This window comes from Phaenicophaeus curvirostris, chromosome 15, assembly GCF_032191515.1.
Source record: "Phaenicophaeus curvirostris isolate KB17595 chromosome 15, BPBGC_Pcur_1.0, whole genome shotgun sequence".
NCBI classification, from domain to species: domain Eukaryota; kingdom Metazoa; phylum Chordata; class Aves; order Cuculiformes; family Cuculidae; genus Phaenicophaeus; species Phaenicophaeus curvirostris.
The window spans coordinates 9,129,070-9,153,625 of record NC_091406.1 but is presented as its reverse complement, the minus strand read 5'-3'; the positions used below and the strand labels follow the sequence as shown (position 1 = coordinate 9,153,625).

At 59.7% G+C, this 24,556-nt stretch overlaps 1 protein-coding gene across 1 annotated transcript; it reads right to left on the bottom strand.

Moving 5' to 3' along the window:
* Positions 1–13,263: 13,263 nt before the first annotated feature.
* Positions 13,264–23,439, bottom strand: CDHR2 (cadherin related family member 2). The gene is made up of 32 exons (XM_069869317.1): positions 23,294–23,439; positions 22,816–22,874; positions 22,333–22,398; positions 22,103–22,242; positions 21,769–21,822; positions 21,138–21,227; positions 20,503–20,592; positions 20,090–20,212; positions 19,869–20,012; positions 19,651–19,726; positions 19,380–19,486; positions 19,070–19,300; positions 18,828–18,983; positions 18,469–18,636; positions 18,149–18,210; positions 17,816–18,056; positions 17,474–17,710; positions 17,145–17,214; positions 16,443–17,057; positions 16,118–16,189; positions 15,818–15,867; positions 15,572–15,723; positions 15,285–15,387; positions 15,116–15,204; positions 14,851–14,925; positions 14,663–14,740; positions 14,522–14,582; positions 14,304–14,428; positions 14,044–14,157; positions 13,804–13,881; positions 13,642–13,699; positions 13,264–13,444 (listed from the first exon to the last, which is right to left on the bottom strand). The coding sequence occupies exons 1-32, from the start codon at positions 23,389–23,391 to the stop codon at positions 13,325–13,327; spliced, it is 4,002 nt and encodes a 1,333-aa protein (XP_069725418.1). The 5' UTR covers positions 23,392–23,439; the 3' UTR covers positions 13,264–13,324.
* Between the last annotated feature and the right edge of the window lie 1,117 nt (positions 23,440–24,556).

Below are 24,556 nucleotides of genomic sequence, written 5' to 3'. Positions count from 1 at the left end.
AGGCGGCTTGGCTGACTGCTCCATGGTGTGGCCAGTCCCAAATATACCATGTCCTTCTCTGAGAGGGAGAATGGTGAATCCTTTGTGGGAGAAGCTAGAGGTTGGCCCCTCAAATCCATTTATCAAACACGGTCCCTCTACTTGGTGGAAGACCACTGCAGGTGGTTTAGTGACAGGGGACAGGACAAGAGGGAATGGCCTCAAAATCCACCAAGGGAGGTTTAGGCTGGACATTAAGAAAATATTTTTCACGGAAAGGGTCATTGGGCACTGGAACAGGCTGCCCAGGGAGGGGGTTGATTCACCTTCCCTGGAGGTGTTTAAGGCACGGGTGGACGAAGCGCTGAGGGACATGGTTTAGTGATTGATAGGAATGGTTGGACTCGATGATCCGCTGGGTCTTTTCCAACCTGGTGATTCTATGATTCTGCACAAGGCTTGGCTCCCTGGGGACTCCCTGCAGCACCCTCAGATGGGCCATAGCACCACACAGCTTCTCCACTCCCTGCCCTCTGCTGGTGGGATGGTGGCACGGAGAAACCTGCGTGTGCCATAAGCTCAGCTTTCAGCACTGGATGTGCAGACAGGAGTGTCTGGCAACATGAACAAGTGAGCCAGAACAACCCTCCGTGGTTGTAGACACTTACACAGGCCTGGAACCCTGGGAACCTCCCCTCTGGCCTTGCCAAGCCACTGCTCCAGCTTGTGCTGCACTGCAAGAAGTGGCAGCTGGATTCCCACATGTACTTGAAGCTGAGGTAGCTGGAGCAAACCTGGTTCAGGTTCTTCAGGCACTTGAAGAAGGAAGCAGTCCTACCACCTGCATTCACATACACACTCTGCCAAAGGCAGTACATGCTTCCAATTTGCTGTGTAGGGCGACCCTGAGACCCCATGACCCGTCTGGGGATTCCTCCTCTTCTGCCTCGGGTCCCTCACCATAGCCTTGGGCTCTGCCCTCCTGAGGTTACTGGGGTGGATGAATCCTAGAGCTACAGTGGCTCCGTGGTGCCTCTGAGCCGAGATACCAGCTGCTCTGGCACCCACCGTGATGTGACATGGTTTGCTGTTTTCAGTGGCCGCAGGACATCCCAACGCTGGCCAGGAGCCCCATGGTCTCCATCACCGCTGCCCCCAAGAACCAGGAGGCTTCAGAAGGGAAACCAACATCTAAGATGTGCTCAGGAGCTGAGGGCAGAGCTGACAGAGACACCACCATCAGCACTGCCTGATCCCAGAGCCCGGCTGGATCCACACCTGTGGAGGTGACAACACTGTGTGGCCCTAATAGTCACAAACCCACCATCTCCTCCGTGCCAGCACAACCAGGACGCTTCTTTGCAGTAATATATTGTGTGCTGCCGATGTGGTGGGGCCACTGGCAGCTTCTGCAATCGTCTGAGAGCAAAGGCAGAGCAGAGATGAGATAGGTAGGAGAAATGGAAGAAGAAATCACTGAGGCTGCTGCTGCATTTCTGGTGGCAGGGGTCTGGGCACTCGCCTCCCCACCAAAGCTGTTCGGGATGAGCTCAGACCTCAGGTTTCATGCAGAATGATTAAAAGCTCAGGCTGCAAAATATCTTGGCTGCAACAGTCCCAGGTCCCAGCACACGTGTCTTTTCTGTCCCTAGAGCTCACATCGAAGGGAGGGAGCTGGTATTCCTAGCAGTCCCCTACTTTGTTCGTTCTTATGTGATTTTCAGTGTCAACACTGTGACACCAGTACCTTTGAGGACATCATTTCCCCTGCCCTGGGAAGAGGATCTGATACAGCAGTGAAGACTGAGGATGACAGAAGAGCCAGCCAAGGTCCTTCCAAAAATCCTCGCTCTCTGCCAGCAAAGGGGAGGACTCAGGCTTTCCTTTTCCCCTGAATTACGTGACCTGCCACCTCTGCCTCAGTCTCCGTCCCTCTGGCATGACAGGTGAGTTGTCAGTGCAGTGATGTGACGCCTCCCTGGGGTGCTGGGTGCCAGCAGTGGAGCTTGGGGTGGGCTGCTGTCGCTCACGCTGATGGAGGGAGCGCCTGTTGGGAGTGTGCGGTGTGAGTGGTCTGCACCTTTGCTGGCACCTGGGGTGCATCTTCCCCCGTGAGCTGCTTCTTAATAGCGGCAGGGATGAGGATGCTGCAGGGTGCCTCCAGGATGTTGCCGTCATTTTGGGAAGCCAACTCTAGTGCCGTGGAATGAGCAGGACAGCGCTAAGAAACCCAGCTTGGCAGCATCGACCACTGCCCTCAGAGCTGGGCTCTGCAGAAGGTGAGGGGCAGCCCCCTTCTTTATGGATATTTCAGAGCCAGGAACTGACACTTCCTCTAAGAACAGGAGTTGAGTTGACTGGGCTCGACTCGCCTGCCCACAGTCTTCTAATATCTTGGGACTGATCCCTCTGGGATTGTAAATGGGTTTGTCTGCCCCCCCAGCACAGAAGCAGTGTGCTTCATGCCCATCCAGGTGCTTAGAATCATAGAATCATAGAATCACCAGGTTGGAAAAGACCCATTGGATCATCGAGTCCAGCCATTCCTATCAAATACTAAACCATGCCCCTCAGCGCCTTCATGGTGTGCAGCCCTGCTTTGCCAAAGCCCTAGAGCAACACAGAGCGGAGATGCTCTGGGGAGAGGGAAGTGATGGGGAAAAACACTGACAACTGCCCCACTGCTCTGGTAACAGCCCCTCTGAGGAGCTCGAGCTGAGAAGCACGAATAAGAACCCCAGATCTATAGCAGTTCTTGGGGAATGTTTTGGCTGGATGGAGACTAGGGCCTGCAGGACAGAGATCTCCTTGGCTAGATAGAGGGTTGGGATGAAGAGCCTGTGGGATAAAGGCTTCTAGCTCAGCCCATCTTTATTACCTTCAGAGCTCCTGGGTGCGATGGTCCAAGCACAGCATGCAGTTCAGCTTCTAAGAGCTTCTAAGAGTTTAGGCTGGATATTAGGAAAAAAATTTTCACGGAAAGGGTCATTGGGCACTGGCAGAGGCTGCCCAGGGAGGGGGTTGATTCACCTTCCCTGGAGGTGTTTAAGGCACGGGTGGACGAGGTGCTGAGGGTCATGGTTTAGTGTTTGATGGGAATGGTTGGACTTGATGATCCGGTGGGTCTTTTCCAACCTGGTGATTCTATGATTCTGTGATTCAATCTCAACATAAAGCAGGTCCAACAAGAAACACAGTGCCTTGGTGGGCACCACGCAGGCACAATCCCAGCGATCCTCCTGCACCTCACACCGAGGGGCTGTGATCGGCTGCTGCGGCACCGGCACAGGGCTCGGCTTTTCTTACAGGAACAGATGACTTCGCACTGTCTGCCCCAGAGCGCTCGCCAGCGTGGTACAGTTCTTAAAAGCAACACCAGTTCCCGAGCCTGCAAAACCAGCCCCTAAACACAGCAAATCATACGCAAAGTAGCCAAAGACTTCACCCTTCTCGCTCTCTGCTGCCTCAGCAAAGCAGAAGGGTTTGTGGAGAGGAAAGGGATGATTCCTGAGGGCACTGTGGGCAGCAGCTCCGGGTGCAGCCTTGATTCAAAGTCTCTTCCCCATGGCAGGGATTGTGTTGAGGAGCGGGCGTTAGGAGGGGAGCACAGAGTGCCAGCTGCAGGCAGGACTTCAGCTGCGTGGTTTCCAGCTGGTTTCTCCCTTGCAGTGGCCTCAGCAGGGAAAGGGGAGCTGTGGGCAGAGTGGGCAGGGGATGAGGGCAGCAGAAGCTCCTGGAGCTACAGCAGGGGGAAGCACTTTACCGCAGCTGTGAGCAGGCCCTGGGCTTCAGGGAAGAGAAAATCCCTTCTGGGAGGGGAGTAAGTTGGGGCTGGCACCCCCAGGATCTCACCGAGCTCCCAGACTGGGCAACACCAGTGTGGCCGGACCCACAGAGCATCTCAAAGGGGTGGGGGCTGCACCCACAGGCATCGCCTTCACCGTGGGCAACATCATGGCTCGCTGCGGCCAGTTTGGAGGTGACAGATGTGTGACGTGGTCACTGGGTTGGCTCTGCAGCCCGACTGGTAGAGCCTCCCCTGTTTGGCCACCTCTGCTCTGCCTTCTGCAGTGTGAGCAGTGCAGCATCCTTGGCCTTCTGCACCCAGCAGGTCTGAAAAACTGCTCCAAGGCATGTCAGCTGCCACAAGGTGAGAAGAGACTTGTGAAATCATGTCCAGGTAGCACTGAGACTGAAAGCTTTCCTGGAAAGGAAGGGCAGAAAGATCCTGAAAGCTGTAGCTGGGCTGAGCACTTGCCTGCAGCACGAAGGTCTTGTGGGGAGGCTGGTGCTCAGGCCGGTGCAGTCAGTGCTGGCAATTTTCCTCTCAATGCCAGCCAGGAGTGAAGCGTTGCCTGTGGATGCCTCCCTGGCTGATGGGCTTTCTGTCTCAGATACCTGTGCACTGATGTCCTGTGAGGCCAGGATGGGGAGGGTAAAGGTTAAGGTCTCACCTGGAGCAGGTCCTCTAGAGAGGACTTTCCCCAAGCCTCAACTTCCCTCACCCTCTCCTAAGCCTCAACTTAACCTGGAGCCACTCACTGGCAAGAGCCGCTGGCATGAATCCTTGTAGTGCCCATGGCATCCCAGGCTCCAGACCAGCCCCGCTGGAGCTTACACGGCACCTCACCATGTGGGTGAGCGTAGGTATCAGCTATCCAGAACATCTCCTGCGCCCCAGTACTGACATCGGGGGCCAGCACATCAATCCCAGGCCCTATGGGGGTAAAAAACCTGTCAAATCCTATCTTTGCAATTTGATTGCTTTGCTACATCTCATGGCAGGTGTACAGCCAGGTGTTTTCCACAGGCTGGTCATGTCCTTGGGCACACCAAGAGGTTCCTGGGGGGCAGCACCACGGCCTCCCCAGCTTCCCTCGGGCATGAATGTGTTTGGCTGTCAGGGTCATTGCTGTGTCCTTACCCAACACTTTCAAGTAAGGAGGGAATGTAGAGGTCTTTGTCTTGTGGTCAGCACCCACCAAGCTCTCTATCACTCCCCGAGGCAGGAGAAGCCTTCACTCTTCCCTGCGATGGCACAGGCCAGTGGGAATGGAAGGTAAAGTGCAGGTGAATCATAGACTCGTAGAATCATCAGGTTGGAAAAAACCTCTTGGATCACTGAGTCCAACCATTCCTATTTGCCTTTAAACCATATCCCTGAAATTTCTGCCCAGCCGTGCTGTGCTCAGCTGCACCTGAGTTCCCTGGGGCAGGCAGAGCAGAGCAGGGAGCAGGGAGCAGAGCACCAGGGCAGTGGGTCCTGCACAAGGCACACCCTGACATCTCCAGGGAGTTAATTCACAGGAGCTGGGGACCCTGGGTCCAAAAGAAAAAAAAAAAAAGAGATGTGTGAACTCCTGGTCCCTTTGCTCACTGCCTCCTGACCTCTCGCTGATTTGAACCTTCTCCCAGCACAGCAGGCAGTGGCGTCTGTGCTCCAGACTCCTTCATCGTGTGTGTGGACAGACGCACTGACCCATAAACCAGTCCATCCCCACCCTCCCTGCCCCGAGCTGCTTTTCGCAGTCACTGGGAGAGTGTTACTCACTCCAAACGCCTCTCCCTGCTTGTCAGAGCGCATCACTGAGACACATGGAAAGGGAGGGCTGTGCAAGTGGAATTATGGGCTGTCGGTGGCACAAAGGGAGGAGTGAACTCACTGTTTTCTTGGATTGATCATGGCACCACCAAAAGCAACATTTGGAGAAGACCAAGTCAGGCAGACAGATATTCTCCACCTGCTCCCCAGGGGGAGGAGGAGGTGACCACAGCAATTGTGACCTTGGTGAACCCACGCAAGAGCCAGCTGTTTCCCCACACCACACACAGCTCCTACCAACACCACGTGGACTCTGTGGAGCAGAGCTGAAGGCAGGACAGGATACAGACACCGAGCCTGCCAGCACCATCAAAATCCAGAGCTGACTCCATGACAACCCAGGCAGAGAGGCTGCATCGGAGAAGTACAATGCTTGACACTCCCTGATTAACACGAACATCCCGGGCTGCCAGTGGTGTATTCGAACATCCTTGCCCAGAGGAACATCCTGCGCTTCCAGAGCGCTTCAGATTTTCAAAGCATCTAAGGAGCTTTTCTGACTCATGGTATCACAGCCCCATCCCGTGCCCAAGTCACCACACGCTTTATGTTCCCCTTGTGCTTCCCTCTCCAGCCTGTTTTTATGTCATTAATGCAGCCAGGACTTTTACTTCATTGATGCCAATTGAGCTGCTGAAATGAACCCCTGGGAAAGGAGAGAGAATAAATGAAGAGTCCGTGCCTTTTTTACCGCAAATGGCATAGAGGCATTGCAGGAAAGGCTTTGACTCTTCTGAAACAGCGGCATCCAGTTATAATAGGTGATCAGCAATGCTTCAGCTAGACCAGCTCCTTTAGATCCCCACAGAATGGAAAACAGGCTCCTACCAGCCAGTCATCCCATGGATGCTATGACGGCACCTCAAAGAGCACACGCCAGCACGGCAAGAGCCTCAGGTGAGGGGATGTGGGGCTGGGACCCCTCAGACGCAGAAGAACTGTTACCACTTTGAGGTGTGCTTAGGGCAGCGAGTCTGTGGTGTTTAGGCTGAGTCGAATGCACAGGGGGTGCTGCCGGCCACGCTGTTCTTGTGTGAGCACCCAGGAACATCTCAGGGGCTTGGGCAGGTCAACCTTGGGCACAGGTTCTGTTTTGGGGCACCTGGCGCAGAGGGTGCTGGCAGGGATCAGGTCTCCCCCAGCTCCCATGGCAGCTGGGAAGACAGAGTTATTTTTAGGATGCTGTTGGCTCTCCTGGCAACATCCCTGTCATCCCAAGGCACTTGCAGCACTTGGGGTACCCACAGATCCTCCCGCCGGCATCATGGCCTGGCCCAGGGAAGGGAGCCCAGGGGACAGCGTGGGACACACGGCTGTGGTTGGCAATGGGAGCCTGGTGCCCCCGGGCATCCTCCGCTTCTATTTGCCAGCACCCCATCAGCTCAGCCTCCCTGCCTGCGGAGAACACGGGCAGCCACGCGTGAAAAGGCGGCGCAGCAGCAAGCAGCCACGGGAAACCCATCCCTGCAGGGGTAACGCTCCTCAGCCAGGTCCTTTTGGCTCTGTCCCACCATTTGAAGGCATAACTGAGCATCAACGCTCTGGACATCACGGAACCGAGCCCGGGCCATGCCATGCGCCTGCCTGCTCGGTGGGTACAAGAGCCATCGGCACGCTGGTGGAGGTGCAGGAGCCCGGTGTGTTCACGTGGCGCTGCCCGTGCCGGCGTGGGAGGTGGGCCGTGGCGCCAAGGGAGGGGGCTGCCACGCTACCTGTGCCGGCGGCCCCCTCCGCAGAGGGAGGATGCGCTTTTCAGGCAGCTGCTTGACTCCTCGTGCGCGCGTTGCCAAGGCAATGGGGACCATCTTACTCATCCTCCTCGCTATTGTTCTCCTGCCAGCCCTGAGGTGCCCCGGTGAGGAGAGGAGGAGGATGCATCTGGCCTGGGATGAAGGCTCCTGGCAGGGAGGGGAGGATGCTCCCCGTGACCCCCCTGGCCAGCCCCGGTGGGGATGGGGACGTGCTGGGTGTCAAAATCACAATAGGGAGAGCAGCTGCTGGCCGAGCAGAGAGCAGCCAGAGGAAAAAACATCAGCAGGATTTGGCCCTGCAGACCCTGCCCTGGTCAGGGGATGGGGGACATTTCGGTCCCCTCCTCTGCCAGGACTTCATCCTGCCCGGGTGTCCCTCGTCCCACCCAGAGTCTGTGCCCAGGTTTGGGTCTGATCCAACACGGGGTGGTGTGGGATGTAAACTCAAACTCACGCCCCGTGCCGTGCTCCGCGTTGCAAGAGGACAATGGGGTCCAGTCCCTGCTGTGGGACCAGGACAAGCACACAGGACGATGAACGAGGACAAACATCTTGAGGGGGGACACAGAGATGCACCCCCTCCCCGTACACCCTCTGGGGTGCCTGGCAGTGACACCAGGGTGCCCTGCTCTGCCCCAGGGAGGGTAAAGCAATGTGGTTTTTTATTTTATTTCCATATCCTGCCTCCCTATTTTTAGCCTTCAGGGTTTTGTTCCAGCCTGGCTGTTTACTGGAAGGAGCATTTCCAACCTCCCTTGTCTCCAAGCAACCAGGTGTGCCAGCTCCCATCCCACGGCACCACCCTATAGATCTATAGGGCTGGAGTGGGGGATTCTAATGTTAACCCCGAGATGGGGGAGCCGCCTGCCTTGGGGTTCAACTTAGCAAACACACAGACCCCCTCCCCCCCTCGGACCCTATAGGTCCATAGCTCCCACCCCAGGGCATAGGGGGGGATCCTGACCCTATAGGGTCCTGGGTGGAGATGCTAGGGGGAGCCAGGGGGGGTGCAGGGGGGGGGTTTAGGGGGGTGCAGGCGAGGCCGCCTTCCCCCCCGCAGCGAGCGGGAGTGCGTGGGAAGGAGTTAGACAAAGCCTGAGCCCGAGAGCAGAAGCAGGCGCTGCCGGGAGGGAGACGGGGCCGTTTTCCCGTCCTCCCCCCCATCCCCGACCGAGGGGACCCCTCCCACCTCCATCCCCGCGACCCCTCATCCACGGCTGGTACCTCCCCGGTGATGCCCGGGAGGGAGGCGGCTGTCTCCATCACCAGGTAGGAGCGGAACGGGGGCTCCGTGTCGCCGTCCCCCACGGTCCCCACGGAGGGTCGGGGACCCCCGGGGCTGCCCTCAAGCTCTGCTAGTGGGGGTGTGGGTCGGTGGCACCTGGGGGGGGGCCCGAGATGGGAGCGGGGGGCTGGATGTGCGCGCACTCGGATCACTGTGAGTGCCCCTCTGTGTGTGTGCACACGCATGTTTGTGCCTCTGCCCCTGCCTGAGCTCATGCATGTTGGTGCCTGTGCACACGCGTGTCGCTGTGTGCCATGTGCATGTGTAAACGTGTCTCTGTGTGTGTGCAAATGTGTGTGCCGGGGCTGGCAGCGCCTCTGTGGAGCAGCACACCCAGCATCAGTGCCCACGGACACCCTGGGAAAAGGTGCTGCGTGGGAAGATAGGGATGGGGGGACATTGTCCCCAAGGTCTCCGGGCTCCTGGGGTTGATGCCAGCCTGGTCCCCACTCCTACTGCTTCCCTTCTGTGGAATTCACTCGGCTCCAGCAGTGGGTGCTTGGCTTTGTCCTCTCCAGGACCCACGAGTGGCCGTGGCTGGAGGCATGGGGTGTCCCACGGCTGCGGGACGTGTGCTCCCGCTCCGGAGGGACTCGCTGGCACTGGCAGGGCTGGGTGGCTCCTGGAGAGTTTGGGGCTTCCCACCATGGTGCTGCTACAGGGCTGTCCCGAGGTTTTGGGATCGTTTGTGTGGCACCAACCTGTGGCCCCAGCTCTGCCTGGGGTGCCTGCTTGCAGCCGGCTCCATGCAGCACAGCCGGAGCTTGGCACATCCTCCCCATGGGACGTAGGTGCTGAGCTGAGGGTTCCCACGGCCGGGACATGTGTCACTCCCAGGTCTGGGGACGCTGGTCCCAGCAAGTGGAAGGAAGGGCTCAGGCTGTCTCGTGCCCCTGCTGTTCTCTGCAGCCCCCTTGGCCCTCAGGCTCCCACCACACGCTGCACCCACACCGTAGTGCCTGGATCCCACTCCCGGTCCAGATGCACTGGGAGGAAGGCTGGCTTTTACGGGGCTGGGCACCGGGTGCCACCACACGGGCTGTGCCGGGGTCCGTGGGTGCGCTGGGCGACCACCCAACCCCTAGTCACGGGTGGCACGGAGAGGAGCAGCTGGCAGCCCAGGAGGGACAGGAGTCTGCGCTGCTCCCCATCACCGCTCCATCCTCTCTCTTGCAGCCCCACGGCAGGAGTAGCATGGGAGAAGCCTTCCCCGGGCATGGGCAGCGCTAAGGAGCCTGAGGGGCTGCAGCTGCTGAGCTGTCAGGCCGGGGTTGAGGATGCTTGCGAGCCTGGTCCCAGCTCCCCTGGCTGCCCGGCAGCAGGTGAGTGCCTGCCCGGCTCCGGCTGTGCCGCAGAGGATTGTGCCATGAGGACCTGCTGCGCGGCTGAGCCGGAGGCCCAGGGCACTGTGGCCAGTCCAGCAGCGGAGAAGGTGGCACCATCGCTGGTGGGATCGGCGCCCGGCACGCTTCTCCCAGACGCCAGCACAGAGCCGAGCGTGGCGGCAGCGACGGAGAGCTGCGGGGGATCAAGCGGCGCTGCCCCTGCCTGTGAGCCCATGGGGATGGGGGTCCCCAATGACCAGAAGGAGAATGCAGCCCCCGCGCCTGTCCTGCCCGAGCCCTGCCTCAAAGCGCCCAGCAAGGATGCGGGAAGCGCGGCGGCTCCTGCTAAACACGTGGCGTTTGTGGAGCCCGCTGCGGGCACTGGAGCAGCTGAGCTGCCAACTCAGCAGCATCTCCAGACTGGCACGGGGACATCCCCGGGCGCTGTGACCCAGCTGGAGGGCTACAAGGTTCCCAAGCAACCCCAGGGGGGCACGGCAGACGCTGCCAGCACCAGCACCACAGGGAGCAGAGCCCAAAGGGAGGCAGGGCCAAACCCCACCACCCTGGACCAGGGCAGAGCTGAGGGGAGTCCAGCCCAGCGTGCGAGCAGCCAGCAGCCCCGGACATCCAAGCTCCTCTGCGAGTCCTACTCCTTCGAGGTGACCCCACCGCAGGACGCTGGGACGCAGGACATGGGGACACAGGTGGACAGCCGAGCGTCCCTGGTTTCCGTGGCCTTGAGCCCCATGAGCCCCCCGGGTGGAGCGGCTGCCTTCACCTTCCCCAAGAGAGAGCTGGGCTCCGCTGCCCCTCCGCTGGAGCCATCCAAGAAGGATGCGGAGATGCAGGTGTCCATGCCCGTGGAGACCCGCTCGGTGGCCACAGGGCCCATGACACCGATGGCCAAGTCCCCGCAGACCTCATACCCCGAGGTGCATGTGAAGGGGACGGTGGTGGAGGAGGCTCCAGAGCCCATCCGGGAGGTGAGCTGGGACGAGAAGGGGATGACGTGGGAGGTGTATGGGGCTTCCATGGAGGTGGAGGTGCTGGGCATGGCCATCCAGAAGCACCTGGAGAAACAGATCGAGGAGCACGGGCGGCAGGTGGTGATGACCCCGCAGAGCACCCGTGCTGGGTCCATCAAGGGAGCCCCCAGCAAAGCTGAGACCAAGAGGCAGCCCAGTGTCTTTCGGGCTCTGCTGCAAAACGTCCGGCGGCCCCGGTGCTGCTCCCGCACTGGCCCTGCCATGGAGTGAGCTGCTGCCCGGGCCAGGGGTGCCATGGGGCCCTGCCTTTGCGTTCCGAGACACTCTCTGCCAGCATGCAGGGCTCCTGAGGCTGGGGTGGGTGGCGATGGAGCCCTGCACACTGGGGACAAGGTGTCTCTGCCAGCCCGGCCCCAAGGAAGCATCCTGAGACATGAGGCTGGTGCCACATCTCTGTGCTCGGTGGCTTCTCTTATTGTGAGGAAGCATGTGGCTCCTTCCAGCCAGAGGTGGCTTCTCCCGGGGCATCTCCTACTTGTAGTAGAGGCCTGGTGATGGCTTAGGGTGGGCACAAGCAGGTCGCTGCTGGCTCCCCTGAGCTTTGGCCTGGCTTGCGCCCTGGGCAGCAGCATCACTCCCTGTGCTGGAGAGACCCTGCTGCCTCGCAGTGCCACCACTTTGCCTGCCCAAGGCTTTGCCGAGCTCCAACCAGTCCATGGCCGTGCACACGTGGGTCCCTGTGGGGGGTGGGGGTGCTCAGCCCTGTCCCCTCTGCCCCACGGCCGTGCCATGGGTACCCCAGAGCTGGGAAGACACGGCCACATGGAGCACCAGGACAGATTTCAGATGGGAGAGATGGATCCCAGCCACACCTGCGACGGAGAGCCTCTTGTCTCTGTCGCTGTGGCTGGAAGCACGGGGGAAGCCTGAGCCCAGGACCCCCCGACCCTGTGCCTGGGGGGCAGCAGTCAGATCCGAGGGCACATCCTCGCCACGGCTGGTGGGGGTATGAAAACTGCCCTGCCACCAGCCTCGTCAAGCCTCCCCAGTGCCGGAGAGGCCCCGTATACTGGGGACGCAGACGCGTGTCCCTGTGCAGGTCCCTCAAGCCCTGCTGGCTGCTCACCCCCACGGCAGCCAGGGATGCGCTTGTTACAAAACGCTGCCACTTTTTACAGCTGGGGTTTTACAGGGTGGGGAGGGGGGCGAGCTTTTATTGGACTGTGTTTGCATTTTTGGAGCTTTTTAAGAGACACTTTGAGCCTGGAGTTATCTCCTCCCCAGTGGCCTGCTGGGCTGTGACCTTTACAAACACTTTTCCTATGTTGCCTGTGCCCCGCTGGCTTGGAGAGCATCGGGAGCGAAGGGTTGGCGTGCAGGGGGTAAGCATCCCTGCAGCAAGGTGAGCATCCCTGTGGCCTCCAGCACCGCATCCCGCTGAGACGCATGACCTGGTCCCTCCAGCCTGGCCGCACGCAGAGGACTGACCCCACGGTGCTGCACCGAGGAGGGACCCAAGCCTGTGCCCAGTGCCTGATGGACAAGAGGCTGCAAACTGGGCAAGGGGAGGATGCTTGGGGAGCTGCACCATCCCCTCTGTGCAGAGGTGCAGGAGGGCTTGAGGCACTGGGGGCACCGGTGCAGCTGCTTCCCCTCTTTAAGGGGCAATTCCTGCCCCTCAACTCCTGTTGTACATCCTGGGCTTGTTTTGGCCCTAGGGTTGCCTTTTGCCCCTGGGGGGGCTGCAAAGGGCTCACTAAAGCGTGTCTGGAGCCAGGGCTGCGGCTCTGTGCTGCGGCGCTCGCTGGGAGCCAGCTCTTCCCTGTGCCTTGGGCTGCGGGATTTGTGCCACGGCCACACAGGGAAGACCGCGAGCCCTGGGGCATCACTGTCCTGGGCTGTCCTCCACCTCTAGTCCTGTGCCACCAAGCCGCAGCACACCGGCGCTGCAGCTTCATCACCTACTTTCTTCTTATTTTCCTCTGCATTTCTTTTTTCGGGGTTTTGGGGGGGAGGAAGTGGGCGGGAGGACCAACCTGTCAGTGTGGGTGTTGGGTAATAAAACCTTGCACAAACGCTGCGTGGGGCTGCCTGCACCTCCCTCCGCCGGGCTGAGCAGGGGCAGGGGACAGCAGGGCAGCCCAGGGAAGGGTCCTGGGGACAAGAAGCCAGGCTGAGCCCTGCAGTGGCAATCATTTCCCCTCCAATACCAGCCTGGCTTGCACACAGCACCTCACGCCCGGAGAGATGACCCCAAGCTGGCTGAGCCCCCCGAGTTTACGGGTTGATGGCCACAGGACACTGTGACACATGTAGGCAAGTTTATTGAACACAACATCACCAAAGCAGCTGCCTGAGTCCTGCTCCAGCCCTGGTGCTCCCCATGCGCCTGTTCACAGGTCTGTGGTGGTGAAGGCGGCATTGATATACACCGTTTTGGTGGGCTCTTTCAGGTTCAGGGCAGCCACCAGCACCTCCTCATCGGTGGAGTCCGTCAGCTGAGCTTTGCCCTGCTGCATGAGGGGAGCGTGGTCAGAGGGGATGGGGACAGGGACATTCCCATCCTTCCCAGCAGCTGGGAGCTGTCAGGGAGATGGAGAGGAAGTGACACAAGGGATCCAGGAGCCCAGGGAGGACAGCAGAGAGGAGGGGATGCAGGGTGTGGTGGCAGGGCTCCCTGCTGGGCGCTTTCAGCTCTTTGCACGCTCACCTTGACCTTGACATTGTCCCCCGGTGCATCTACTGTATTTTCATCCAGGGAATTCAGGCTGTGGAGAGAGGAGGGTGGCAGGTAGAAGAGGGGCCAGGTGCTTGTGGAGCGGGGATGGAAGGTGACGACCCAGTGGCCTTTGGGACTGCCCACAGAGCTCACCTGGCCACAGAGCTGGTGTCCTCATGGAAACCCAGGTCATGGGAGGGATCAATCGTGAGGTTCAGCATGGGGTTGGCCCTGGCAAAGAATGGGTGGCAGGTGAGTGACCGTCCCGGGGGCTGCGGGGTCAGCCCAGGGCAGCCGTATTCCTCAGGCAGGAGGGTTGTGACAGCGAGACCTGCTGCCCCTGAGCATGGGGACATGCCTGGGCTCTCCTGCTGCAGGGAGTCCTCCACTCACCCCTCTGCATTGTACTGGTTGGTCCCGGGGATGCCAGCTCCTTGCTGTGCCACGGAAGGACTGAGCGTCGTAGCCACCTTCAGAGCTTTCATCGCATTCAGCTTCCTCTTGTAGCTGCAAAGCCCAGGGATGAGGTGGGTGAGAGGGACAAGGGGGAACCAGGCCATGGGATGGAGTGGAATGAAAAGTAGGAATGGACCTGGGGTTGCTGGTGAGGATGGGAGCTGTGGGGGAGGCAGGGGTGAGGAGCAGTGTGGTACCTCTTGGTAGTGAAAACCAAGACCAGGGTCATGACAAGGATGAAGATGAGCAGGAATGCCGCCAGCCCTGCGATGACACCGATCAGCTCTGTCTCCTTGGTGGGCTTCGTCACCTCCACGGGCCCCTGACCCAGAGCAGGAGTGAGAGCACGGCCCCCGCCATCCGCTGCTCCCCCGCTCTAGCCCTCTCCCTGTGCCCCCTGCGCAGCCCCACTCACGATGACGGCCAGGCCCAGGTTCACCAGCTCAGCCAGGACCAGCGGGTCGGACTGTATGAGCCTGCGAGGGAAAGCAGAGGTGTGAGCGGCTGGTTCATGTGTGTGGTGATGCGTGTGTGCAGCCCCCGCCCCGGCACGCACACGGTCAGCTCGTTGACGTCCAAGGCGGTGCCGTTGCTGTAGACGAAATATGCCTCCATCACCGACTTGGGTTCCACCCTGCGAGACCAAAGAGATGGAGTGAGCAGAGTGCAGGGCATGGTGCCCGATGACCCTCTCCAACATCACCGCCGTGTCCCCTTCCCCACCACCTACACAGCTGCACTCACTGGGAGGCGCGGGTGTCCTCTGCGCGCCGGATGGCCACCACGTAAACCCCGGCCTTGGTCGCTCTGGTCAGGGCCCTGGGAACAGGAGGGATGGAGTGAGGCTGGGCCGGGCATCCTGCTCTGGCACGGGAAGCGGCTGGACCCCCTGTGAGGACAGGGACCTGCCTGCCCTGGCCCCTTTCACGATACGTGGAGGAGACATGGTTGGTGGGTCCTGACCTGCGTGCTCGTGTCTCCTCCCTGCCCCCAGCCTGGCAGCCCTTACACTTCAATTTGTTTGGAGTTAGTCTGGACTTCCTCCACCGTTGTCACAAACTGGAGGCGAACGCGGTAGCTCTGATCCACTGTGAAGAGCTGAGAGGGGAGAGCAGGGGTGAGCAGGGCTGGGCAGGGCGCGTGGTGTCCTAGGACAGTGGGACGGGGGTGACACTCACGTTCAGCACAGTCTGTGCTCTGTGCACTGGTGCGTCACCGTCCTGCGCCTCCACCGTCACCTGGTACTGCCCCTTCAGCGAGCTGTCGAGGTTGCTGAGCACCCTGTGAGGACGGGGACATCAGGGATCCCGTGGAACATCTCTCACTGCAATCCCCCAAGCTCCACCGTGCCCAGGGCAAGACCCCAGGATGGCTTTGTCCCTTTGCTGGTCTCTGCTGGCTCTGTCTCCTCCTCTGTTGAGCCAAACCACATTCCCACCACCCTGGCCCAGACCCATGGCCTCACTGGATGCTCCCGGTGTAGATGCCCTGCTCGGGTGTTGTCACCACCCCGAAGAGGTTCTCGAAGGGCCGGCTGACTCCGTTGTCCTCCACGAGCACCACGCTGACAATGGAGAAGGTGATGCTTCCCCTCGGCCCCGTGTCAGCGTCCGTGGCCTGCAGAGACAAACGTGTCAGGAGCACGGATGGGACCGGCCACCACCTGCCCGCAGCTGAGATGCGCAAGCCCAGCAGACTGTGAGCTCCTCACCTTCACGGTAGCCACCTGCAGGCCCACAGTAGAGGTTTCGGGGACAACCACTATGGGGGACAGACAGACAGACAGTGCAGTCATGCTGGTGGGCAGCCAGGTTTGCTGCAGACCCCATGTCCTGCACAGCCCCGGGGCTCAGCAGAGCTCTGAGCTTCCCCTCACTGCCCTTGGCCTCACAGCCTTCATGGAAAGCATCGAGTCCTTGCACCTCTCACAGCCCTGCCCTGGCCGGAGCGTGGCAGAGCAGGGATAGGTGCAGAGAGGGGCCCAGAGGATGCACCAGCCCTGGCTGCTCACCAAAGGTCTCCAGGATGGGCAGGAAAATTGGTGCGTTGTCATTCACATCAGTGATGAGGATCCTCAGGGTTTCTGCAAATGTCCCAAAAGCAGAGCCCCAGTCAATGAGAGCAGCCCTGCAGCACCCTCCTCTGCTGCCCACGGGAGCCTCATTCCCCCAGCAGGCTCAGGTCCCTGTGTCAGGGACCAAAACACCTGGGACACCCTCCTTCCATCACCAAGCTGCCTGGCTCCCATTCTGCTCCCCACAGCTCCTCCTGGGAGGTTGGTCCCACCACCCACCCTGCTCAGTGTAGGTGGAAGGACCAGGGGGCAGGTGCTGTACCGTTCTGGCTGTATCGGTTGCCCTTCTCAGTGTACAGATCTTCAGCCCGCAGTGTGAGCAACACCCTGTCGCACAGCTCGTAGTCGATGTCCGAGCTGTTCACCAACACTGAGCCGTTGGGTAGCAGCACGAACCAGTCCCAGCACACGTCCCCAACACCACCCTCCTCCTTGAAGCAGGCAACCGCCAGCTCCTCGAAGATCAGGGAGTGGTTGGTGTCTGGGTCGGAGGCGACCAGTTTGTGGACCAGACCTTGCTGCGTGCCATTCTCGCTCACGTGCACGTCCTGCAGCGAGGCTGGCAGGATGGTGGGAGGCTCATCATTGACATCTAGAATGTTGACCACCACTGAGACATTGGCAGAGTCTCCCACGTCGTCTGCGGCCATGTTCTTCGCTTGCACCACCAAGGAGAAGAACTTCTGCTGCATGGTGTCATAGTCCAGGTACACGTCAGGGTCCACGGTCAGCTCCCCAACATAGTGTCCTGCCCCCTGATGCAATGAGCGGATCAAGAAATTGCTGGAGCCATTGGTCCGCTGAAGTATGAAGGAAATGCGGGAATTCATCTCTGTCCGGTCAGCATCTGTGGCCTCCACCTTACCCACAAGGGACCCTGCAGATGAAGACAAAAACTCAGTGGCCAATGGGCACTGACTTCAGGACACCACTGGTCCCATGAGCCTGGCCGTGCAGCTCCTACCTGGAGAGTCTTCAAAGACTGAGAATTCATAGGACTGGTTGAGGAACATAGGTGCATTGTCGTTTACATCCTGCAGGAGATAAAGTCCACAGTTGTAGCCACTCCAGAAAACGGTGTCCCCCACAGTAGGCTGGGACAGGAGCATGGACAGAAAGCACAGAAGCCCTCTCCTGCCTCTCTGCATCAACTATTCCCTCTACCCTTGCAGAGAATCTGGGGACACGGTGTCCCGGCCATAGCCAGGAGTCCCACGTCCTCTCCCTCCCCTTACATCCCAGCTCCAAGTCTCTGTCTGCCTCAGTGTGTCCCTGCTTATGCCCAGGACTCACCCTCACAGTGATGGTGACATTCACCAAGGTGCTCAACTGGGGCACCCCATGGTCATACACCTCCACTGTCACCACCATCTGCCCCCGCTCATCATCCAAGGCCTCGCGGTCCAGCACCTCGTTGCTATGCATCTCACCCGTGTCGGAGTTGATAGTAAAGTTGTTGCTAAATGGTCCTGGCAAGATCTTGAAGCCCAGCTTGCTGTTCGGGTTGCCAGGCTCGTCATTGTCCATGGCCTGAAAAGGTCAAGGGTTGGAACAGGGCTGTCTGGCACCTCAGAGACAGTCCCCGCTCCTCTCCAACAGCCCCTCGTCATCGCCTCCACCTCTAGTGGTGCTTACCTGGATCTGCGTACTGACGTTTTGCCCCTCTTCCACTGAGATGAAGTAGGAGCCGATGATGATGGGAGCCATGTCATTCACATCCAGCACGGTGATCTCCAGCACCGTGGTGCCCACCAGGTTGCCCCCATCTTTGGCCTGGAGATTGGCATAGTAGATGGAGCGAGTCTCCCGGTCCAGCAAGCTCCCGTTCAACACCAGCAATGCCCCAGTTGTGGCGTTCACCATGAAGATTTTACGGCTACGGCACACAGGGAGTGGTCACCGGGGTCAAGCTTGAAACCCCCTTGCCAGGATGATGCCCTGGTTGTGGTTGGCGTTGCCCCTACATACATGCTCTCCGGGAGCAGCTGGTAGGTGATGCGTCCCAGGTCACCGCTGTCTGGATCATAGGCCTGAAACAGAGAGCAAGAAGCATCCAGTTAACCCACCTTAGTCCTCAGAGCAGTGACACTAGGGCACTGGCTGCTGGCAGTGAGCACCCCAAAAATGAGGCTTCGAAGGGCAGGTGGTCCCACACCCCATGTGCTGGCACCATCTCTTTCCTGAGAGAGACCAGTGCCCTCCACACAAGTTGCACCAGCAGTGCCAGGCATGCCCTGTGCCCTGCTGGGGGAAGGGGAGCTGCACCCGCTCCCTGTCCAGGGCCTGACCGTGATATTCGGGATGATGATGGTGCCATCAGGGCTGTTCTCCTCCACGCTCAGGTTGTAGATGCTCTGGGGGAACTCAGGGATGTGGTCATTGCTATCAATGAGTTCGATGGTTACGGTGGCTGTGGAGCAGCAGTCCGTGGGGTTCCCTGTGTCGTTAGCAATGATCTGCAGGACAGAGAAGGGACAGTATCTCACATGGCTCTCCAAACATGAGAAAGAGACCTATCACACTCCAGCCCAGCTCCTCTGCACCAAACAAGCTTGAATCCCATAGAAGGGCTGTGTGTCCTCTGTGCCCCCGGCATATGCGGGAAGCAGGGACCGTCCCCACAGTGAGCCAGCCCCACAGATCCCACCTGCACCACCATGACATGGCTTATCTCGTAGTCCACCAAGTCTGGGTTCTGCACCAGGATCTGGACCTCCCCCGTGCCCACGATCTTTGAGGGGGAGACAGTGAAGGCTTTGTCGTTCGCATCCTGCAGGTACAGCTCATAACTGCTGTTGATGCCCTGCCAGGGAGAGACACACAGGAGTGAGGGTGGGTGGTGCAGCAAGGTCAGACATCTGCACCCCAGCCCTCTGGACAGGCTCCCACCTTGTCTGGGTCATGGGCAACGATGCTGAGGTCAGATACGGGCAGTCTGGAGGAGGAGTGCTCGATGATGTTGCCCGTGAAGGTGTTCTGGGCATCAGTGGAGAAGTTGCAGCTGGAGAGTGAGCAGTGGTAGAACTGGGGCTTGTTGTCATTGACGTCGGTCACCACTACTGTCACCAGGGTAGTGGCCTGGGACACGTTGCCATAGATGTTCAGGTTCTTCTCACGCGCCTGGGCAGGAGGAGAGAGCAGATCAGCTGAGCCCAGGGAGAGGAAGATGATAGGGCTCCCTTTGCTGCTTCCCACTCACTGTGACTTCCAGCAGCACTTCCTCGTTTGGCAGCTCCTCACGGTCCAGGGCCCCACTCACAGTGATGGTGCCCGTCGTGGCATTAATAGTAAAGGGTAAGCTGGCATCTAGAGCTAGAGAACAGCAGGAACCAGTTGCAGCCACCATGAAACGCAGGCCTGGCTCTCTCTGTGCCAGTGGGGCAGGTGGGCAGTGCCCAGAACCAGTGCCCAACCTGCCTCTTGGTGCCTGATCACCCCCCTTGCGCATCCCTCCCTTCCTCATCACTCACTGGTGATGCTGTAGGAGATTTCATCATTCACCCCTGTGTCTCTGTCTATGGCGGTGACCGTCAGCACAGTGGTGCCCTGTGGAGACATGGTCATCAGGGTAGGACATGTGACGTCTCCAGCTGCCCCCATGCCTGGTGGCCGAGACATCCTTGGTCATCGGAGCCCCCAGGGAGGGCCAGGGGTAGGAACGTGCTGCTGGGGCAGGTGGACTCCTTACCAGGTCACAGTTCTCAGGCACGGAGCCGGAGTAGGGCTCGTTGAGGAACCGTGGGTCCAGGTCGGGCAGGTCACGGATGGTCACGGACAGGTAGGTTGAGCTCTGCTGGAAGGTCAACACATTGTGCAGCAACCCCCCGCCGTCCTGAGGAGCAGAGCACCTGTTAGTCCCACAGCACCCTTACCTGGCAGCCCTGCACCTCTGGTCTGGCTGGCCCTGACCTTGGCAGTGATCTTGAGCTGATAGAAGGTGTTCTTGGCGTAGTCCAGTGAGCCATTGAGCACCACGCTCCCATTGGGCAGGATGTAGAAAAGCCAGTGATTCTTCGTGCTGTCTGGGATCACCTGGGTTGGGGACATCAACCCATATCACCAAGGCAGGGAGCAGAGGTGCCCCGGCAGAGATGGGAGCTCAAGCCCCATCCTTCTGCCAGGCTTGGTTCATGGACCTCCTACCACCTGGCTTGTCCCCAGCTTGCAACTGTTCAGCACCTTGTGCCCTCCTGACCCAACACATACCACTGCTCTCAGTGGGGCTGCTCCCGGCTGCGTCCCCAGGACCTCCACCCCATGGAGGTGGCTCAGGGGTGGGTTTTGGCTACGGCACGCCCCACCCTGCAAGGCACTGTCCTCACCTCCTCGATGCTGTAGCTGACTTTGGAGGCGTTCCCGGTGTCGCTGTCATTGGCAAACACGGTGTAGATGATGCTGTCGAGCGTTGCGTTCTGGGCATACAAGGAGGTGGTGGTGGCATCACCCAGGACATCAAGGGAGGTGATGCTGGGCCCAGCCATGGCCAGCCCTGCCCTAGGGTGCTCTGGCCCCATGGGACTCCAGGGGCTGCCCAGTGCCATGGGCCATGCAGGGCTGAGCTGGTGCCCTTGCTCACATCAGATAGAGTCCGAGTGTCCCCTACCACCCTTCTGCTAGAGATGGGTCGGGCTCAGCCCTTCATCCAACCCCACCCTGGAGCGGATGAGTGGCAGCTCAGGCACTCCCTGATCAGAAACTCCTCACAAGGGCAGAGTCCCAGCCCGTGCCCTGGAATAGCACAGAGACGCCCATCGAGAACTGCCCTGGCCGAGCGTTTCCCCAGTTCAGCCGTGCCAGCTGCACCATTGCCCGAAGTCTAGGCACATCGTCACCACACACCCAGGCACGGGGTCATCCCATTCCCGTTGTCCCACTGCTGGCACGCCCGTGCCAAGGGGAGACACCCCATGCCCCTGCTCTGCTGCCTGCAGGTCATCAGGAATTCCCAGGGAGGTACCTCAGGGATTTCGGTGTTATATGGCAGGTATTGGAAGACTGGGGCGTTGTCATTACGATCTTCCACAATGACTGCGAGTCTTCTGGAGACCTGTTGGGTTTCAGGGGGAGGGCAGGGTGGGCACAGGAGATGGTGCCTAGCAGACCTGGGTGCAGTTGTGGCACCCTGTGGCCTCCCCGGCTCCATAACCAGCCAGCATCACCCACTGGTTGACAGAACCCATCTCTAGCCCCCATTTCCACCAAGCCTTGTTCATGGCCCCATTGGGACCCTGCTCCCCTTCCCATCACCATCAATCATAGAATCATAGAATCGTTGAATCATAGAATCATAGAATAACCAGGTTGGAAGAGACCCCACCAGATCATCGAGTCCAACCATTCCTATCAAACACTAAACCATGCCTCTCTAGCACCAAACTTTGTTCGTGGCCCCATTGAGACTCTGTTCCCCCTCCCATCACCACCAAGCCTTGTTCATGGCCCTGTTGAGAGCCTGCTCCCCTCCCCATCACCACCAAGCTTTGTTCGTGGCCCCATTGAAACCAACCGCTGAGCCTCATGGCTCTGCTGAGACTCTGCTCCCCACCCCATGACCCACTGCAGCCACCAAGCCGATGCCCGGCACTCACTGCTTCGTTGATCCCATCAAAGACCCCGACGATGAGGGTGAGCCTGGCCTGTTGCTGGAGGGACACAACGCACAACTTTGTCAGGGCCAAGCAGAGCTCAATCCTTGGATGGCTGAGCCCCAACACCCTTCCTCCCACCACCCCTGGGTGGGACACTCCTCCCAGATGACTCTGCAATGCGGAGCTGGGCTTTGGGGCCAGGGGCGACCCACAGCAGATGACAGACCCACACTGTGAGCAGATCTCCCACAGGACCCACAGCTCTGCCCTCTGCACCCATCACCCCAGACCCCCCATCTCAGGAAAGGACAGCTGGCTCAGTCTCTGCCCTCACCTCACGGTCCAGGGAGTTCTTCAGTGTCACGTTGCCTGTCTGGGCATCGACAGAGAAGTAGAAGGCGTCTGACCCGCTGATGCTGTAGGTAAGTGGGTCGTTTTCTATGTCAATAGCCGTCAGCTGGAAAGCAAACTGGCCTGGGGGCACAGGCAGTGTCAGCCCCTACCTGAGGACCTCCCAGCCATACCTCTTGTGGCCCGAGATCTCCCCAAGACTGCCCCACTCACCCAACTGCAGGTCCTCGGGTACGTAGACGATGCTCATGTTGAAGAAGGGGGCTGTGTTGCCTGAAACTGCAGGGAGGAGGTGTCCTGAGCACCACCCCTGTGCCAGACTCTGCCCGCACCCTTCACCCCTGCAACCTGAGAGCACCTACCGAGCTCCAGCCCCAGCTCTCAGACACGGTTTGGGTCTCCAGGGAAGGCAGGGGAAGCCACTATCCCTCATTTTCCTTGTGTTAGTCCCACATCTCCCCCCTCTAGCCCACACTTGACCTCTTTGACCCCCGTACTGGGTACCGTGTGCTGCCAGCCCTCTCTGCCTTGCCCTGGGGCAGCAAGGTTGCCATTGGGTCTCCAAGATGCCACTGGGGTGTGCAGCTCTTTCTGGGGTTCCAACTGCCCTCAGGGAACTCAGAATGAGAGCTGAGGGCTGAAAACACCTCCATCACCTTCCACCCACCTGCGCCAGCCACGGAGCAAAGTCCTTACCTGCTGTCAGGAGGAAGGGGAGCAGCGCCAGCGAGCGCCATGCCATCCTGTGGCCGAGCCTGAGGACACACACCAGAGAACCAGCACCCGGGGCTGACCCTGCCTGCTCCAACCAGCTACCCCACATCCCTCCTGGGGAGCAGCTGGGTGGCTGTGGTGGGGACAGTCCCCTCAGCTGAGCAAGCACCAGGTTCCATGCCACCCCCTAGGGAAAAGGTTCCCTTGGGAGATGACATAGGGGGACAGGGTTGGCCTCCAGGTGCTGGAGACCATGGGGGTGCTCGGGCACCCAGCAGCCTCTCCTGAGCACGGCTGGAGGCTCCATTGCTTGGGCTCGAGGCCACCCCAAGCAGCACTTGGAGCCCAGGTGTCACTCCACCATGGCTCACGGGCAGCCCCAAAGCCAACACACATTCCATCTCTCCCCATGATGGACCACGGTGCCCGGTGGGGTGGGATGGGGACTGACATCCCTTACCTGCGGCCGCGGCACAGGGGATGCTGCCGGGCAGGCTGCTGAGCGCTCGCACTATGACAGTGCCAGGGACCTTTGCCTCCTGCAGTAAATGAGTTCATCAATTATTAACTGCAATTAAGGGGTGAGAAATCCCTCTCCAATCTTCCGTGTTCTTTGTGCTGATCCCCCAGCTCCCGCCCAGCCCCACGCTCGCTCCCCAGGTCCCCCCACTGGGTGATGTCCCCCAGGATTCAGCCACCCTAACCTGCACCCATGGGATTCCAGCTCCGAAGAGGGATGCAGAGCCTGTGCGGATGCAGAGGGATCCTGAAGCTCCCCAGGGGAACAGAGATGGGCTGGGAAAACACCCTGCATCCCCCGGGCTGGGGACACCGAGGTCCCACCAGGACAGGGGGTGGGCACCAACCCAGTGATGCAGTTACTGGGGCGGGGGTGTGGGGCCCTCTGCACCCCCTGCCACCCGCTACCATCCCTGGGGGCTCAGCCCAGCCTCCCTGACCTACTTCAGACCCTGCTGGGGACAAGGGTGGATTGTGCAGCTCCACTCAGGCAGAAGAGGGCTGGGAGGTGGGGGGAGCGTGACCAGCCTGAGCCTGTGGGACCCCTCACCTCCATGGCCTTGGGCCCCTTTATCCCTGTTCTCTGGGGAACCCATGGGGTCTGGGTGCTTGGGAAGCTCTGGGGTTCCCCCAGACACCCAGCCTTTTCCAAGGTCCCCACCTCATCCCATATTTGTCTCAGAGATCCCCCAGAAAAGAGACTACAGGGGGGCAACATGGGGTCCCACTCCATCAAACCCCTCCAGGGCTTGTTCAGGATCCCCCCAGCCCCTCCTAAGGCTGCCCTAGGACACCCCATGGGCTGCCTGGGGGTACCCCTGAGCTCCTCAGGGCTGGTCCAGGATGAACCCTTTGAGTCTTTCAGCTCTGGTTTAATACGAATCCCCTGACACCCCCAGGACTGATTCAGGATGAACCCCCTGAGTCCCTCAGGTCTGGTTTAATGTGAATCCCCTGAGACCTCCAGGATTGGTTCACGATGAATCCACTGAACCCTCAGGATGAACCCCCTGAGCCCCAAGTCTTGTTTCATATGAACCCCGTGAGCCCCCAGGGCTGGTCCAGGATGAACCCTCTGAGTCCCTCAGGACTGGTTTAATATGAATCCCCTGAGACCCCCAGGACTGGTCCAGGATGAACCCCTTGAGTCCCTCAGCTCCGGTTAGGTAGGAATCCCCTTACCCCCAGCTCTGCTGTCTGGGTG